The sequence below is a fragment of the Phyllopteryx taeniolatus genome, chromosome 9 (genome assembly GCF_024500385.1).
Source record: "Phyllopteryx taeniolatus isolate TA_2022b chromosome 9, UOR_Ptae_1.2, whole genome shotgun sequence".
In the NCBI taxonomy this organism is placed as follows: domain Eukaryota; kingdom Metazoa; phylum Chordata; class Actinopteri; order Syngnathiformes; family Syngnathidae; genus Phyllopteryx; species Phyllopteryx taeniolatus.
In genome coordinates, this window is record NC_084510.1 from 31,885,535 (window position 1) to 31,901,312 (window position 15,778).

The 15,778-nt window shown below is 47.9% G+C and overlaps 1 protein-coding gene across 14 annotated transcripts in view; it reads left to right on the forward strand.

The window, feature by feature from the left end:
* Positions 1-15,778, forward strand: part of LOC133484154 (dedicator of cytokinesis protein 3-like) — a 41,439-nt gene that overhangs the window by 1,774 nt on the left and 23,887 nt on the right. For 11 of the 14 annotated variants that reach the window (XR_009790300.1, XM_061786328.1, XM_061786327.1 and 8 more), the window contains 19 exons: positions 4,062-4,145; positions 4,275-4,315; positions 4,443-4,498; positions 4,875-4,971; positions 5,080-5,231; positions 5,314-5,398; positions 5,471-5,509; positions 9,872-10,035; positions 10,116-10,197; positions 10,278-10,338; positions 10,442-10,589; positions 10,659-10,747; positions 10,841-10,966; positions 11,039-11,163; positions 11,867-12,029; positions 12,117-12,223; positions 12,316-12,478; positions 12,554-12,651; positions 15,321-15,404. Coding sequence is in view for 13 of the 14 variants with exons in the window: in XM_061786328.1 (XP_061642312.1) it covers positions 4,062-4,145; positions 4,275-4,315; positions 4,443-4,498; positions 4,875-4,971; positions 5,080-5,231; positions 5,314-5,398; positions 5,471-5,509; positions 9,872-10,035; positions 10,116-10,197; positions 10,278-10,338; positions 10,442-10,589; positions 10,659-10,747; positions 10,841-10,966; positions 11,039-11,163; positions 11,867-12,029; positions 12,117-12,223; positions 12,316-12,478; positions 12,554-12,651; positions 15,321-15,404 (1,964 nt within the window). In the remaining variant the exon portion in view is untranslated. The remainder of the gene's footprint in view (positions 1-4,061; positions 4,146-4,274; positions 4,316-4,442; positions 4,499-4,874; positions 4,972-5,079; positions 5,232-5,313; positions 5,399-5,470; positions 5,510-9,871; positions 10,036-10,115; positions 10,198-10,277; positions 10,339-10,441; positions 10,590-10,658; positions 10,748-10,840; positions 10,967-11,038; positions 11,164-11,866; positions 12,030-12,116; positions 12,224-12,315; positions 12,479-12,553; positions 12,652-15,320; positions 15,405-15,778) is intronic. The other 3 variants (XM_061786318.1, XM_061786319.1, XM_061786322.1) reach the window with 3 other exon arrangements.

Genomic DNA, 15,778 nt, shown 5'->3' on the forward strand with positions numbered 1-15,778 from the left:
CGTATTATCCAGGTCAGTAAGTTGATGTGATTAAATTTTTTTAACAGTTGCCTGCAGCACTCGCTCACTCTGCTTTTTTCGTCTTTGGCTCGGCAGCTTCCGAGCAGGATTTGTATTTATTTTTTGACACACATTTAGCCCAATCTCTCAAAATATCTGTTGAGTTAGGTTTACCTAATAAATTGGGCTAGCTAACGCACACGAGTTAACGATGGCACACACGAAGACAGAGGGACAATTTGATGTGAGTTAAAACCTTCCCAAATTCAAAGTAAAGCATCGCGTTGATTTACCGCAATAGTTCTTAACACGGTTCACTGAAAGGGAAGCCAGAGGTTCGATGAGTCCGTCCGTCTCAGGGTTTTGGCGAAGCACGAGACACACAAATTGTGTGCGTGTGTGAATTCGTCCGTCAAGGCCTTTTCACACTGACCTTAGCAGGCCGCAGCGTGCCGTCGACAAACCCGTTCATCGTGTGTGTGTGTGTGTGTGTGTGTTGCGTAGCGATGCTCAAGACAGGCGTTCGGCATCACGGCGCCGCACCTCGACTTTGAAAATGTTCAACTCGGGAGCGGCGTCGCTGTAGCGTCAGACAGCGCATCCAATGCAGAGGGATTTCAGAGCGCAGACAAGAATAGAAGATTTACTGGCTACACCAGCGTGGTGCGTAGCAGCCCGGCTAAGTGATGTCCCAACATGGCAGCCACATTGGCGGGGGCAACGTTCCCATCAAACGCAATGCGTGGACATTGAAAATAAAAATAGGTTGCTCATTTCACAACCGATTTTCATAAGGTTCACATTTTTTGTCAACGTCAAAGTATGTGCTACTCATAGAGAACATTTGAAAAAAGAGCCCCAAAAATATTCTTACCTATGAAAGGTTAATCCCTTGTTGTGATTGTACGGCATTGTGAGCAACAGTCAATTTTCATTGAATTGAATTATGTTTTCATTTTGTTTTTGTGTGAAATGCATGTTTCGTTGGTTTTGTTCTTTTAAATCAGTGATTTTGTGTGCAACTGATGCATGGTTTATTTTGTGCAAAAACAAAATATACTGTACACAACTTTGGAATTTGAAATAAACAATTTCGTTTTTCCAACTACACCGGGTTGGCTGAATGGTTGAGTACCTCCAACAGGGTTAAGAATCCACGATTTACAGTTTGCTCGTTTTTGCGAACGGACATGCGGCTCATGTGAGAAAACTTTGGGAGTTAGTCTACATTCTGGTTCCTCTTTTGTCTGAACAACATCAGCAGCTGCTGGCTCCACCCACTTGAAACTCATTCATTGCATTTCAAATACAAACGCACACGCGATCTTGCTTTTTTAGTGACATGGGATCAGTGGTCATACTGCAACTTCAGATGTGGTGCTGTTTATTAAACAGCTCTATGTGTGTGAGTGTATGTGACACGTTAAAGACTTCATGTAAAAAGACACACAAGTCACTGCAGACAGAGCTGCTTTATGTGGCAACGTCTCACTCTGACCCAAATGGAAAAGACAAAGTGTGCAGATGTTCTACTTCATCATTCAACAGCTAAACACAACCTCCCCGTCATCATTAGCAGTGGCTCGACTCTGAGCCCCTCCCAGATCGCCGAGCTTCTCACCCCCCATCTCTCAGGGAGTGCCCGGACACCCCGCAATCTTGTTCTTTCAGTCCCGACTCACAGCTTGTGACCATAGGTGAGGGTCGGAATGTCGCTCACCCGGTAAATGGAGCTTTGACTTTCGGCTCACTTCCTTCTTTATCACGACAGACCCATACAAAGGCCGAAATCGATTTGATTGCCATTGCCAGTGAAAGTTACATTCACCACCATTTTTTCCCAGTCCAGTGGTGCAAAATGAAAGCGATGGTAATAGTAAAAATAAAAATTCTAAATATGAATAGACTAAGAAGAAGGAAAATAAACAATATGCAATAATCATTCGGTGTAGGTGTGAAGTTTCAATGGATAATAGCGGCTCATTTGTGTTCATGAGTCTGCTGGCTGAGGGGAAAAAGATGTTCATGTGGCAGGAGGTTCTTGTCTGGACGGAGTAGCCTCCTGCCTGAGGGGAGCAGGTCGATCTGGTTGTGTAGGGTCAGCTGCAAGGGTTAGGGTTAGTCCCCCTTGATGTCCTGGAGACATCAAGGTCCTAGATGGATGGGAGCCTGCAGCCGATCAACTTCTCAGCAGCATGCACAGTGCGCTGCAGTCTGTGCCGGTCCCTGGCAGTGGCAGCAGCGTACAACATGGTGATGGAGGAGGTGAAGATGAACTCGATGGCCGTGTACAAGTGCAACAACATTGCGGATTGGCAGCTTGAGTTTTCTCAGCTGCCATTGGAAGAATATCCTCTTTTTTGATGAGGCAGCTGATGATCAGCTTCCACACGGTCCCAGTTGATGGTGGTGCCCAGGAAGTGGAAGGAGTCCATGATGGAGATGGAGGAGTCTGTGAGGGTGAGGGCTCTCCACCCTTTTCCGACTGAGGACCATGGTCTCAGATTTGGAGGTGGTGATTCTCATCTCAACCATGTCAAACTGTGGTGCGAACCTCTCAAGTGATAGTTCAAGATCCCGCCTTGATGAAGCCAACAGAACCACATGCAATACAAGGGTCATCAAACCGGACCCCCTCAACACCTCGGCTGAAGAAGTTCTTCCATAAAGGTTATGAACAAAAACCTCACTGGAAAAGATTTACTGCTGGCAATGGGGACCAAAGTCTGACACCGGTTGTAAAGGGACCGGACAGCCCGTATTAAGGGGTCTGGTACCCCATAATCCCGGAGCACCCCCCACATGACCCCTGCAGGACACAGTTGAATGCTTTATCCAGGTCCACAAAGCACATAAAGACTGGTAAGGTGAACTCCCATTCACCCTCAAAGACCCGTCAAAGAGGGTGTAGAGCTGGTCCACTGTTCCATGGCGAGGACGAAAACCACACTGCTCCTCCAGAATCTGAGATTCGACTTCCAGACGGACCCTCCTCTCCAGATCCGCACTCCGCTTTCCTGTAGGTGGACCATACCCTCTTTGACCTGTGCTTTGACTGGTCCCTCACCTAGGACCTGTTTACCCTGGGTGACCCTGCCTGGGTCATAAAGCCCCAAACAACTTAGCTCCACGACTCTTTGGGACACACAAATCCCTCCACCAAGATAAGGGGACGGCCCACGGAGGGGGGCCTGTCATTTTGCTGTCTATTTTCTGTAGCTCTAATTCTCATTCAGGTCGAGTGAGTGAGTCAGTGAGTCGGAGGGAGCCTATCCCAGCTGACTTTGGGCGAGAGACGGAGCACACCCTGAACTGATCGGCAGCCAAATGCAGGGCACATCGTGGACAACCAAGCATTCTCGCTCACATATTTCACACCCGTGGACAATTTCCAGCAGGGGGCCCCAAGGACCACATGAGCACCCCGCAGGCCTCTTCTAACAATAGCCCACCAGTGAGATGTGTCTAGTTGTTTGTGTTGCTATTCTAAATTTAAAAAAAAAAAAAAAAAAGTTGCTCACAGGCACAACAATGACGAGATGATTTAGCCCAAATTAATTTGCGCAAGGTTGGTGACCTGAGTCCTAAATGAGACGAACACGCTAATGTGTTCGGAATGTGGGAGAAAAAAACACAAAGGAACATGGGAACATGGGAACATGCTAACTCCAAACAGGAAAGCCAGACACTGCCGAAGAAAAACAAAATCATCTGACACAGGTTGCTAATAATGGAATCAATCATGTCTCTGTCTCCCCGTAACCGTAACCCTGCGTGGCTTTTCCCCGGGCAATCCGCTTTCCTCCCACATCCCCAAAACACGCATGAATTGGAGACTCTAAATTGCCCGTAGGTGTGGATGTGAGTGCGAATGCTTGTTTGTTTGTATGTGCCCTGCGATTGGCTGGTGTACCCCGCCTGCTGCCCGATGATAGCTGGGATAGGCTCCAGCACGCCCGCGACCCGCGTGAGGAGAAGCGGCTCGGAAAACGGACGGACGGATGGATGTCTCTGTCTCTCACGCACCCAGTTCCTCACCTCTTGTTGTTGTTCTTGCGCAGCGATCTTCACCTTCCGGAGTTGCGTCCCTCAGACGCTAACGTTGGAGCTCGGTGAGACCGTTCACATTGTGGAGAAATGCGACGGTAACGTTAAACTCTGAACAAAGTCAACCGTTATCCCGCCAGACACACAATTGTTTTCATCTTACATAATAATGGACATCATTCCCATTTTTTGACAAACATCCATTTTTCTTTTTTGTGGTTTTGCAGGATGGTTTCGAGGATTCTCTAGCAGGAGGTCAAATATCAAAGTAAGAAAGGGACCCCTGCCCTCATTTTCACTTTATTCATATTACTTCTCTGTATTTATGCTCCTTGTTCATCTAAACTCCTTGTATTTCTTCATGATTTGCAATTTTTATCTTGCTCTTACTGCAGGGAATTTTCCCGTGCAGCTACATTCATCTGAAGAAATGCACCGTCACCACTAAAGGGTAAGACCACTACTAATAATTACAAATGATCGAGTAATACAAATACTACTCCTATCACTCGGTTCTGCTGCGATGACTGCTATCGCTCGAGAACTACTAGTAGTGTGGCCATCAAGTAGTAAGAGAAAAATGTTTTGATTTCTTTTGGTCTTTGGCCACGAAGACACAGTAAGCGACATCCCAACAAACGACATCATAAGTGGAAACACAAAGGTCATCCATCACGTGACATCACAACAAATAAGATCATAGGTAGTAACAAGCCAACATTCGATGACCGGATTGATGTGTTTCGGAAAGACAAAGAACTCGATATCAAGCGTTTCTTTTTCGGGACGTTTTCATTGAGCGCAATTGTCGTTACCATTTTTTTCAGGCCTGACAAGGTCGTGGTGCCCGTTGAAGACGGCGTCGTTACTGAGGTGACGTCCACGCTTCGGGAATGGGCGTCGCTGTGGAAACAACTCTACGTGGTGAGGGGCTGCTCTTTCTTTATTGCACCAAAACGTATTTTTATGTTGAGGGCGTATAATTGATGAATGTGAAATAAAGATAGAATTTTAATGAATGTCCCCCGTCAGAGACATAAGGTGGATTTGTTCTTCAAAGTGGCTCACGTGATGTCAGAGCTGATGGAACTCAGGAAGCAGCTGACGGCAGCGTCTCAGCTGACGCAACAGCAGAAACGAGACGTCAAAAGACACGTGACCGCCAGACTGGACTGGGGAAACGAGTGAGGACACCCCCAAACACACACACACACGACCCTATCTCACACACACGTTACTGACTAGTGTGTGTGCGCGTGTGGTCAGACATTTGGGTTTGGACTTGGTGCCAAGAAAAGAGTTTGAGATGGTGGATGAAGATCAAATCAGTGTTTCCGATCTTTACAAGATGGTGAGTTTGATCCGGTGGCCTTCACTTTAAGCAGAAATTACGTTTTAATATTGATTCATATTTTCTTCTCAGCATCTCAGCAGCAGAAACAACGTTCAACAGAACTCACAGGTTTGTCAGCTTTGCATTGTCAACATTTAAAGGGCTAAAACTTAACAACAAGGTTTAAAACTAAAGAGCTCAAACTGGGAAGGTTTATGAATGGTCGGACCGACCCCGAAGTAGATTCGAAGCGTTGAAGGAATTACTCAACAAAGTCACCACCCTAACAACTTGACTTTCGACTCGACTCGAAAATATGTTATAAGACTTGCAACTCGACTTGGACTTGAACAGCAATGACTCGTGACTTCACTTGTGTTGCTACGTTCAGAAGAACGAATCTATTTAGTGAACAAACTGAACCGAATCAGTTTATGAAATGATTCGTTCTTTTAGCTTGGCCCTCGTGAGGCGAGCGAGACGGCTGGGATGCGGAAACGGAACTGTTGAAGCGTTCTGTCACTCACTTCTGGATCTTCGGCGAATGACCAATGAGCAGCCAGCCTGCAGGCGGGGGGGGGGGGGGGGGACTTCATGAAACGTACTGCCATGTGATTTGCGATTCGCCAGCGTTGTCACTCACTTCGGCGAATGACCAATGAGCAGCCAGCGTCAGGCAGTGCCGTGCAGTCGGGGGAGGGACTTAAGTAAACTGAGTGATTCGTTCAGTGAACTGAGGAACTGAAGAGTGATTCGTTCAGTGAACTGAGGAACTGAAGAGTGATTCGTTCAGTGAACTGAGGAACTGAAGAGTGATTCGTTCAGTGAACTAAGGAACTGAAGAGTGATTCGTTCAGTGAACTGAGGAACTGAAGAGTGATTCGTTCAGGGGAGGGACTTAAGTGAACTGAGTTGTTCGTTCAGTGGACTGGTGTACTGAGGAACTGAAGAGTGATTCGTTCGTTGAACTTATCCTTCGCGATCCGTTAGACATGAGTGATTCGTTCTTTGAACTTCTTCGTTTGTGATCCGCTAAGGAGCGATGTACTAATACGGTGAGTGATTCGTTTGCGCAAGGAACGACGTACTACGCAGCGAACGTACTCATGAGTGATTTGAACCGCAAGTCCTGACGTCCTCACGGGGATAGCTTTCACTAGCAGCTTCAAGCTAACGGCTAATTTTTGAGTCAGTCAAGCACACATATTTGAAGAAGAAGAAGAAGAAGAATCATCTTTTATTGTCATGAACATGCATGCATGCACATGAAATGTGTTCTCTGCATTTAACCCATCACAGTGAGCACATACACATGTTAGTGGAACACACTGGAGCAGGGGGCAGCTGAAGCGCCCGGGGAGCATTTCGGGGTATCAGTGTCTTGCTCAAGGACATCACAGCCGTGAGTCCGGGGGATGTTGGCGGATGGTCCAGTCGGGGTTTTGAACCTAGGTCCCCCACGGTGGCAGGCGATGATCTTAACCATTGGGCCACGGCTGCCCTTAATTGTTTATTTAAAATAAATGTAAATAAATAATAAATGTATATACGTACACATACATATCATTCCCTCTGTGTCTCTAATGCGATTATTAAAGCTTTTTATTTCATAATAATAATTCATTAAACTTATATGGCGCTTCTCAAGACACTCAAAGACTAATCAGATGACAATAACAGTAAGGTGAGTGAGCAGAAAGCTCGGCCGGCGGGGGCTGGTGTCAACGACGTTCCACCGCGATGGAACGCAGAAGAGTCACGGCGGCTGGCGAGAGCCTAGCTGGACGTCGGGGGACGCGGAAGGATGGTAGGTAGCGGAGCCCGCTGCACGCGTGATCACGACTCACAACCGAAGCCGGGTGTCGAGAGCTTGCTGAGAGAGTGATGGCTAGGTAATAATTTAGCCATTTAAAAATGGTGTTTTCATTATTTTTTTAAAATAATCTCCCCGCCTTTCCTCGTTTACAATACATGACAACAACAACAACGCATAGTCCTTCGGTGAACGTGTTGAGTGACCGTGAACCTCAGGGATGGATCATTAACTGAATGAGGAAGCACTTGAATGATTTTGTGAAAAAGAACTGAACGATTCGTTGAACGAATCTTTTTAATGAACTGATTCGCATGATTCATCCATCCATCTATTTTCCGAGCCGCTTCTCCTCACGCGGGTCGCGGGCGTGCCGGAGCCTATCCCAGCTATCATCGGGCAGGAGGCGGGGTACACCCTGAACCGGTCGCCAGCCAATCGCAGGGCACGTACAAACAAACAACCATTCGCACTCACATTCACACCTACGGGCAATTTAGAGTTGTCAATTAACCTAGCATGCATGTTTTTGGGATGTGGGAGAAAAGCGGAACGCCCGGAGAAAAGCCACGCAGGCACGGGGGGAACATGCAAACTCCACACAGGCGGGGCCGGGGATTGAACCCTGCTCTTCAGAACTGTGAGGCCACCGTTCCGCCCTCGCATGATTCAGTCCACTCAAAAGAACTGCCGTGCCCATCCTTAGAACTGACTAGAAAAGACTTGCTATTTAACGGAGATCGACCGGTAAATCGAGAGCTTCGCCTTTGGGCTTAGCTCCTTCTCTACCACAACGGACCGATACGAAGTCCGCATCACTGCAGACGCCGCACCGATCCGCCTGTCGATTTCCCGTTCCGTTCTTCCCTCAGTCGTGAACAAGACCCCGAGATACTTGAACTCCTCCACTCGGGGCAGGATCTCATCCCCGACCCGGAGAGGGCACGCCACCCTTTTCCGACTGAGGACCACGGTCTCAGATTCTGAGGGTCCCCGCTCTTTACAATCTCTGATTGGTTTAGAGACCATGATGAAACCCATCATGTGTCTGCTTTCAAGTCGAAATGTTTTTCTTCTTACTCAAATGACTGGGCAGCTGTATGCCTGCACCCCCCCACCATTCTGTTACATTTTCCTCTTCGTCTTGTGGCAGGGCCGGCTGGCTCATTGGCCCACCGGTCTCCCCGTACGGCAGTCTGCCGTTGTTGAGACTTGACTCCGGACTCGCCTGTCTCGACTCGGGGCTTGACTCAATACTTGAGGGCAAAGGGGGCTTGAGGGCTTACTTGTGACTTGCAAAGCAATGACTTGGTCCCACCTCTGATAGAAGCCATGCCACTCTCACATGTCCAGCTTGAATAGCAAATGTTAATTATGGATTTGATTTTGCATTTTAATGTACGTAGGAATGATGACTCTACGTAACGCAGATTCATTGATTGATAGATTGAGATGGATCTGAAGCAAAATTCCGTTGGCGTGTGGCAATGGGCCGCAATTCTTTTTTTGGCATCTACTTTTAAGTTGGCCCATTTTTTTGTATTTCCTCTACAGTCCTCCCCGTTAAACTCACTGCGTTCGCCGCGGCAGTGACCTCCTGCCACTCGCTGCGTTTCTTTTTGTTTGTTGTGGCGCTTCCAAAGCCACCTTCCTTGCCGATAAGTGTCAACTTCTGTCTCTGAAAAGTTTTCGTTTTTCCCCAAATTGTTTCTGTCGCCGCCATAATTCAACCTTCGCACTACATTAGCCAGCATGTCTCATTTACTGTATAATCATGAACTTATTTTGTTGCGTGATCCACGTGCGCACAAGTGGAACTGTGACTCGTCAAGGAAAATTCCCAACAGGTGTGCATATATGCACTGTTTGATAGGTTTCATTTTTTCTTGTTCTACGCAATTTTCAGCTTTTGTGTGTATGCACACTGGTAGCTGGAATCCTGTGCACTTTTTGGTGACGGAGGGCCCAGTTTTACTTCATATCAAACATGATAGGATGTACTGACTTTGCACTTTATGTACGATTTTGTTGTTTTGTTGGTCTTTTTTTCAGTGATGCAGCTCATGCCTTTTGAAGTATGTGCCCTTTGGGTATAAATAACATGTTTGGATTAAAAAATCGCGTATGGCGTGAGTGGGTGAGCGGAGAGGAGTGGCTGGCTGCCACCTACCAGCGCTCATATTAAGTACATTCAAAGTACTTTTTCGAGTGTAGTAGCAATAACACTGGGCTGCATTTAAATTTTGTATTTTTTTTTATCAAGGCAAAATCTCTACGTGTGTGCGTGTGTGTGTGTGTATGCATGGTTTGATAGGATTTTGTTCGTACGTACAGTTTTCGTATGAACCGTACGCGCTCTTTGATAAGTCAGGCTCCTCGGTTGTGAACACTAAACGTAAGACTGATTGCAATTACCATCCACGTGCACCTCCTTGCTCCACTCTCCGCTGGCAACTGCACCGCATACTGTCGGCACAGGGAGGAGAGAAATTTATCATAGCTCACAGTGAATCAGTACCTAAATGTTAAGATAACCAAAATTAACAATCAAGAAATGACGATTCACGTTACCTGTCATGTCTTGGTAGATAAATGAAAACATGCATTTCTTTTATCCTTTTTTTGTGGAAAGAAATGTTCTGAATGATTAGCATCATCATCAATGTGATGACCTGCAGACTAACTTAAACCCTAACCAGAAGAACGGTGGCGGCGACCCGTGCAGAGTGCCAGTAGCACATCACCTACTTGTCAACTTGAAGAGTTTCACCTACAACAACATCGGTGAGGACAGCGACATCTTCTTCTGGCTCTACGACTCGAGGGAGGGAAAAAGCATCAGGTGGGCTTTTGCCTCTGTGAGGGAGAAGACGCTTTCCTGAGGAGATCAGAGTGAAGATCGGCGTCTTGCTTGTCTTTCAGTGAAAAGTTCCTGGTTAGACTCAACAAAAACGGAGGGGTGAAGAATCCAGAGAAATTGGACAGGCTGTGCGCTCTTTTTACGGTAAAGACTTAGTTAGGCTGCACCGCTGTCCCCATCCTTGTCGCCACGATTCTGTTGTAACATTGCGTGTGCGTGTGTAGGATTTGAGCAACAAAGATATGAAGCGAGATCTGTACATCGTCTCACAGGTGATTCGCACAGGTAAAAAAACAACATAGTGAACACTTGTGACTTTGCCAATGGATGTCAACAATGTTCAACAACACGTACATGCACACACACGTACACACTCTCGCTGTTGCAGGGAGAATGTTGCTGAACGATCACAAAAAAGGTCCACCGCACGTTCGATACCGACGCCCTTACGGCTGCGCTGTTCTCGCCATGAGCGATGTCCTGCAAACCATCTCCGAACTTAAAGAGGAGAAAGACTTTGTCCTCAAAGTCTACATGTAAGTCTCTCTCTCTCTCTCACACACACCATTAGCGGACATTAGTTGTACTTGAAGTTCAACCTGCAGGTGTAACAACGAGAGTGAATGGTACCAGATCCACGAGAACATCATCCGCAAGTCCAGTACCAAATACTCAGCGCCTGGAAACAACTACGGTATGACAGTCATCTTTCTCCATCTTGCTTCCATGTTTGTATCTTGCTCCCAATTGTCTTCATCTGGCTCACGTTGACACGGTGTTCTTGCAGGTCTCATCATTTCGTTGCAGCTGTTGCGCGGCGACTTGGAGGAGCTCCGTCGTGAAAACAAATGGATGTTAAGTGGAGCCGTGGCCATGACGCGCAAGCTCGGCTTCCCTGACGTCATCGTGCCCGGTGAGCTCGTGTTTTTCACGGTTGTGACCAAAATAGTCATGTGACTTCAGCGTCATTTGTTTGCGTTGACAGGTGACATGCGAAACGACTTGTACTTGACACTGGAGCGAGGAGACTTTGAGAGAGGAGGAAAAAGCGTTCCGAAGAACATCGAAGTTGGCATCTCCGTGCTCTACGCTGACGGAGAACTTGTACAGGTTGATTAGCGCTCATCATCGTGTCTTCAAGGGCTCAAGATCACGTGCACTGAGCTACCGGCCGGCTGATGTTCTTGACAACTTTAGTGGTTGATGAAGCAAGGGAGGTTTTCTACCAGCAAATAATATTTTCCTCACTTAAGTGTTCCAAAAAATCACAAGCATCAAGCCCTTTTTGTTCTAGAAGTGCTACTAACGAGTAGGAAAATGTGGATGTAAGCATTCAAATAAACAAACGGATTCATTACATTACTAGTTAATGACAAAAAGGAGCGAGCAAGGGAAAAATGTGGCTTAAAGCGAGGGAGGAGTGGCGCAAGAAGGGTAGCCAAGAAGATGCCAAAGTCACAGAAAGTAGCGAACACAGTAAATGTAACACGCAGCCGATCAAAACTAGGAACGGGACAGGATGTTCTACGGCAAACGACAGCGGGGCGAAAAAAAGTAACCATCATCTGGTGTCGTTCTGGTGGCCACGCTGCCGAGAGGACCAAACAAAAATAAAAAGACAGCCTTTTTATCACTTTTTATCATCATCCAATTATTCACTCGTGGCATCACCAGGCAGGCTAGGAGAGAAGGTCCGAAAAGAATCGTTTCGGTGACTCACAGCAAGTTGTCGTTTTTGTGTTTTGGAAGAGAAAAGTGAGAATGAGAATAATATGAATCATGAGATGAAAGAAATGTCGATCTTGCGGCGCAGGACTGCATCAATCTGGGTTGCGGCGAGCCCAACGTGGCAGAGCATCGCTCCTTTGTGCTCTACCACAACAACAGCCCCCGATGGAGCGAGGCCATCAAACTTCCCATTCCCATCGACCAATTCCGAGGCTCCCATCTTCGCTTCGAGTTCCGACATTGTTCCAGTGAGGGTGACGGGCCCGCTTCACTAAATTTCTTCCTACCCAGACCATGTCTCCATTGTCGGCTTGTCTTCTTTCTGCTTCATGAAGCCAAGGACAAAGGAGACAAAAAACTCTTCGGTTTTTCTTTCACCCCACTGATGAGGGACGACGGGACCACACTGTCCGATCAGAGCCACGAACTGTTCGTTTACAAGGTGATTTTTGTTTTGTTTTTTATAACGATGTCCAATGTCTTCTTTTCTGTGACTGGTCCAGTTGTTGATGGCGATCTCTTGTGTGCCCTCAGTGTAATGAGAACACCACTTTCTGTAACCCCAGCCTCTATCTGGCCCTGCCCTGCTGCAAAGACCACTTGAACCTGGGGGTTCCCGGCGTGGCCTTTCAGCGCAGCATGAGGGAAATTTTCTGGATCTCCACCCAGCTTTCGTCCACCAAGCTCACCCAGAATGGTAGACAAGAAGTGGTTGAGATCTCTTCAGTCCATGTTCCCGATTGGAAATGTCAAATGTCTTCCTGTCTTCTAGTGGACCTTCTGGCTCTGCTCAAGTGGAAAGCTCATACCGACCGAGTCGGCGACATCCTCGGTCGTCTGCGACATGTCAGCGGAGAGGAAGTCGTCAAGGTGAGCTCATCGGCTCAATTTTCCCTGTCAGCCGTCAACTTTTATCTGACTTTCCTATTTACCACTTGGCAGACGACTTGAATGAGATTTTGATACGTTGCTGGATGCGAATGTTGTGTGCCTCATGATTTTTTTCTGAGGAAAAAGCATAAATACTAGGAGGTAACTCTTTACATACAGTTCTAAAACAAATAATTCTAGATTGTTTTGATAGTTGTTTCAAAGGTTGTATATTACTAGCTTTTAGAAACATTGTACCTGGAGGTGGGGCTCGAAGGCAAGTGCCTAGTGGTCGGGTCTGCACCCATGCGGCCCGGCCTGCCACAGCCCGAAAGGGGAACGTGGGTTCCCCTTCCCATGGGGTCACCACCTATTGGAGGGGCCATAGGGGTCGGTTGAAGTGTGAGGTGGGCGGTGGCCAAAGGCAGAGACCTTGGCGGTCCGATCCCCAGCTACAGAAGCTGGCTCTTGGGACGTGGAACATCACCTCTTCAGCAGGGAAGGAGCCCGAGCTGGTGTGTGAGGTCGAGAAGTTCCGAGTAGATATAGTCGGTTGCCTCCACACACGGCTTGGGCTCTGGTACCAGTCTTCTCGAGAGGGGTTGGACTCTCTTCCGCTTTGGAGTTGCCCACGGTGAAAGGCGCCGAGCAGGTGTGGGTACACTTATTGCCCCCCGGCTTGGCGCCTAAACATTGGGGTTCACCTCTGGGTCGGGGTACGGGTGCTGACTGTTGTTTGTGCCTATGCACAAAACAGCAGTTCAGAATGCCCACCGTTTTTGGAGTCCTTGGAGGAGGTGCTGGAGAGCGCTGCCGCTGGGGACTTCATCGTTCTGCTGGGGGACTTCAATGCTCACGTGGCAATGACAATGACTGTGAGACCTGGGAGGGCATGATTGGGAGGAATACCACCCCCCCTCCCCCGATCAGAACCTGAGCCGAGTTCTGTTATTGGCCTTCTGTGCTCGTCATGGATTGTCCATAACAAACACCATGTTCAAGCATAAGGGTGTCCATACGTGCACTTGGCACCAAGACTCCATAGGCCGCAATTAGATGGTCAACTATGTGGTTGTGCCATCTGACTTGCGCCCGCATTTCTTGGACACTCGGGTGAAGAGAGTGGCAGAGCTGTCAACCAATCACCACTTGGTGGTGTGTTGGCTCCGATGGTGGGGGAAGATGCCGGTCCGACCTGGCAGACCCAAACGTATTGTGAGGTTCTGCTGGGAACGTCTGGCAGAATGCCCTGTCAGAAGGACTCTGCCTCTGGACTGGCAGACTGTGGTGGTGGCGCCCCTCTTTAAGAAGGGGGACCGGGGGACCGGAGGGTCACACTCCTCAGCTTCCTGGTAAGGTTTATTCAGGGGTGCTGGAGAGGAGGGTCTGTCGGAAAGTCAAATCTCGGATTCAGGAGGAGCAGTGTGGTTTTCGTCCTGTCCGTGGAACAGTGGACCAACTCTACACCCTTTGCAGGGTCCTCGTGGGTGTAGGGGAGTTCGCCCAACCAGTCTACATTTGTTGGAGAAGGCATTCGACCATATCCCTCGGGGAGTTCTGTGGGGGTACTGGGAGTATGGGGCACCAAACCCCCTTATAGGGGCTGTTCGCTCCCTGTACGACCAATGTCAGAGTTTGGTCCGCATTGCCGGCAGTAAATTGGATTCGTTTCCAGTGAGGGTTGGACTCTGCCAAGGCTGCCCTTTGTCACCGATTCTGTTCATAACTATTATGGACAGAATTTCTAGGCGCAGCTGAGGTGTAGACGGGGGTCAGGTTTGGTGGCCTCAGTGTTGCATCTCTGCTTTTTGCAGATGATATGGTTCTGTTGGCTTCATCAAGGCGTGATCTCCAACTCTCACTGGAGTGGTTCGCAGCGGACTGTGAAGCGGTTGTGATGAAAATCGGCACCTCCAAATCTGAGACCGTGGTCCTCAGTCGGAAAAGGGTGGCGTGCCCTCTCCGGGTCGGGGTTGAGATCCTGCCCCAAGTGGAGGAGTTCAAGTATCTTGGGGTCTTGTTCACGACTGAGGGAAGAACGGAACGGGAGATCGACAGGCGGATCGGTGCAGTGTCTGCAGTGATGCGGACTTTGTATAAGTCCGTTGTGATGAAGAAGGAGCTAAGCCGAAAGGCGAAGCTCTCAATTTACCGGCCGATCTACGTTCCTACCCTCACCTATGGTCACGAGCCATAGATCGTGACCGAAAGAACAAGAGCCCGGATACAAGCGGCCGAAATGAGTTTGCTCCGCAGGGTGTCCGGCCTCTCTCTTAAGAGAGAGGATGAGCAGCTCGGTCATCCGGGAGGGGCTCAGAGTAGCCCCGCTGCTCCTCCACATCGAGAGGAGCCAGATGAGGTGGCTTTGGCATCTCATTAGAATGCCTCCCTGGTGAGGTGTTTCGGGCATGTCGCACTGGGAGGAGACCCCAGGGACGACCCAGGACATGCTGAAGAGACTATATCTCCCAGCTGGCCTGGGAATGGCTCGGGGTCTCTCCGGAAGAGCTGGATGGGTAGAGGGAAGTCTGGGCTTCCCTGCTAAAGGTACTGCCCCCGCGACACGACCTCGGACAACGGGAAGAAAATGGATGGATGGATGAAAACATTGTGTAAAAAGTCTTAGTAATGAATTAGACAGAATAATAAAGGTGAAATATATTTTTTAGTTTCTTCAAGACATTCTGGACACATTGTTTTCCATTCTCGATGACAACCCAGACAAATATGGCCCTCTGGTCTTTCAGTCTCTGGTAAGATGGAAACAAAATCCAGCCTTCTTTATATGCTTCTTACATTATGCAAGGAAATTAGCATTTGCATGTGTATTTGTTTTTTTTTGTCCAATAAAAATAGTTGTCTTCAGTCTGTTACCTGTCAGAGAACTCGATTTATATAAATTGAGCTGTCTGTTCATGTTCAAATAAAATGTTGCAAGTCTTACAGGAAGTCAAATGTTTCTTTTTAAGAAATGACATCACAAAGATAATTGAGACTCGTTGGGTCAGAATAGGAAAAAAAAAAGCTCATGTGATCTGTTTTGTGATGAACGCCACTGGTCTGGCTTTTCTCATTTTTACGTACGGTCTTTGGCCAACAACAATCAAGGAATCGTTCAGACAATATT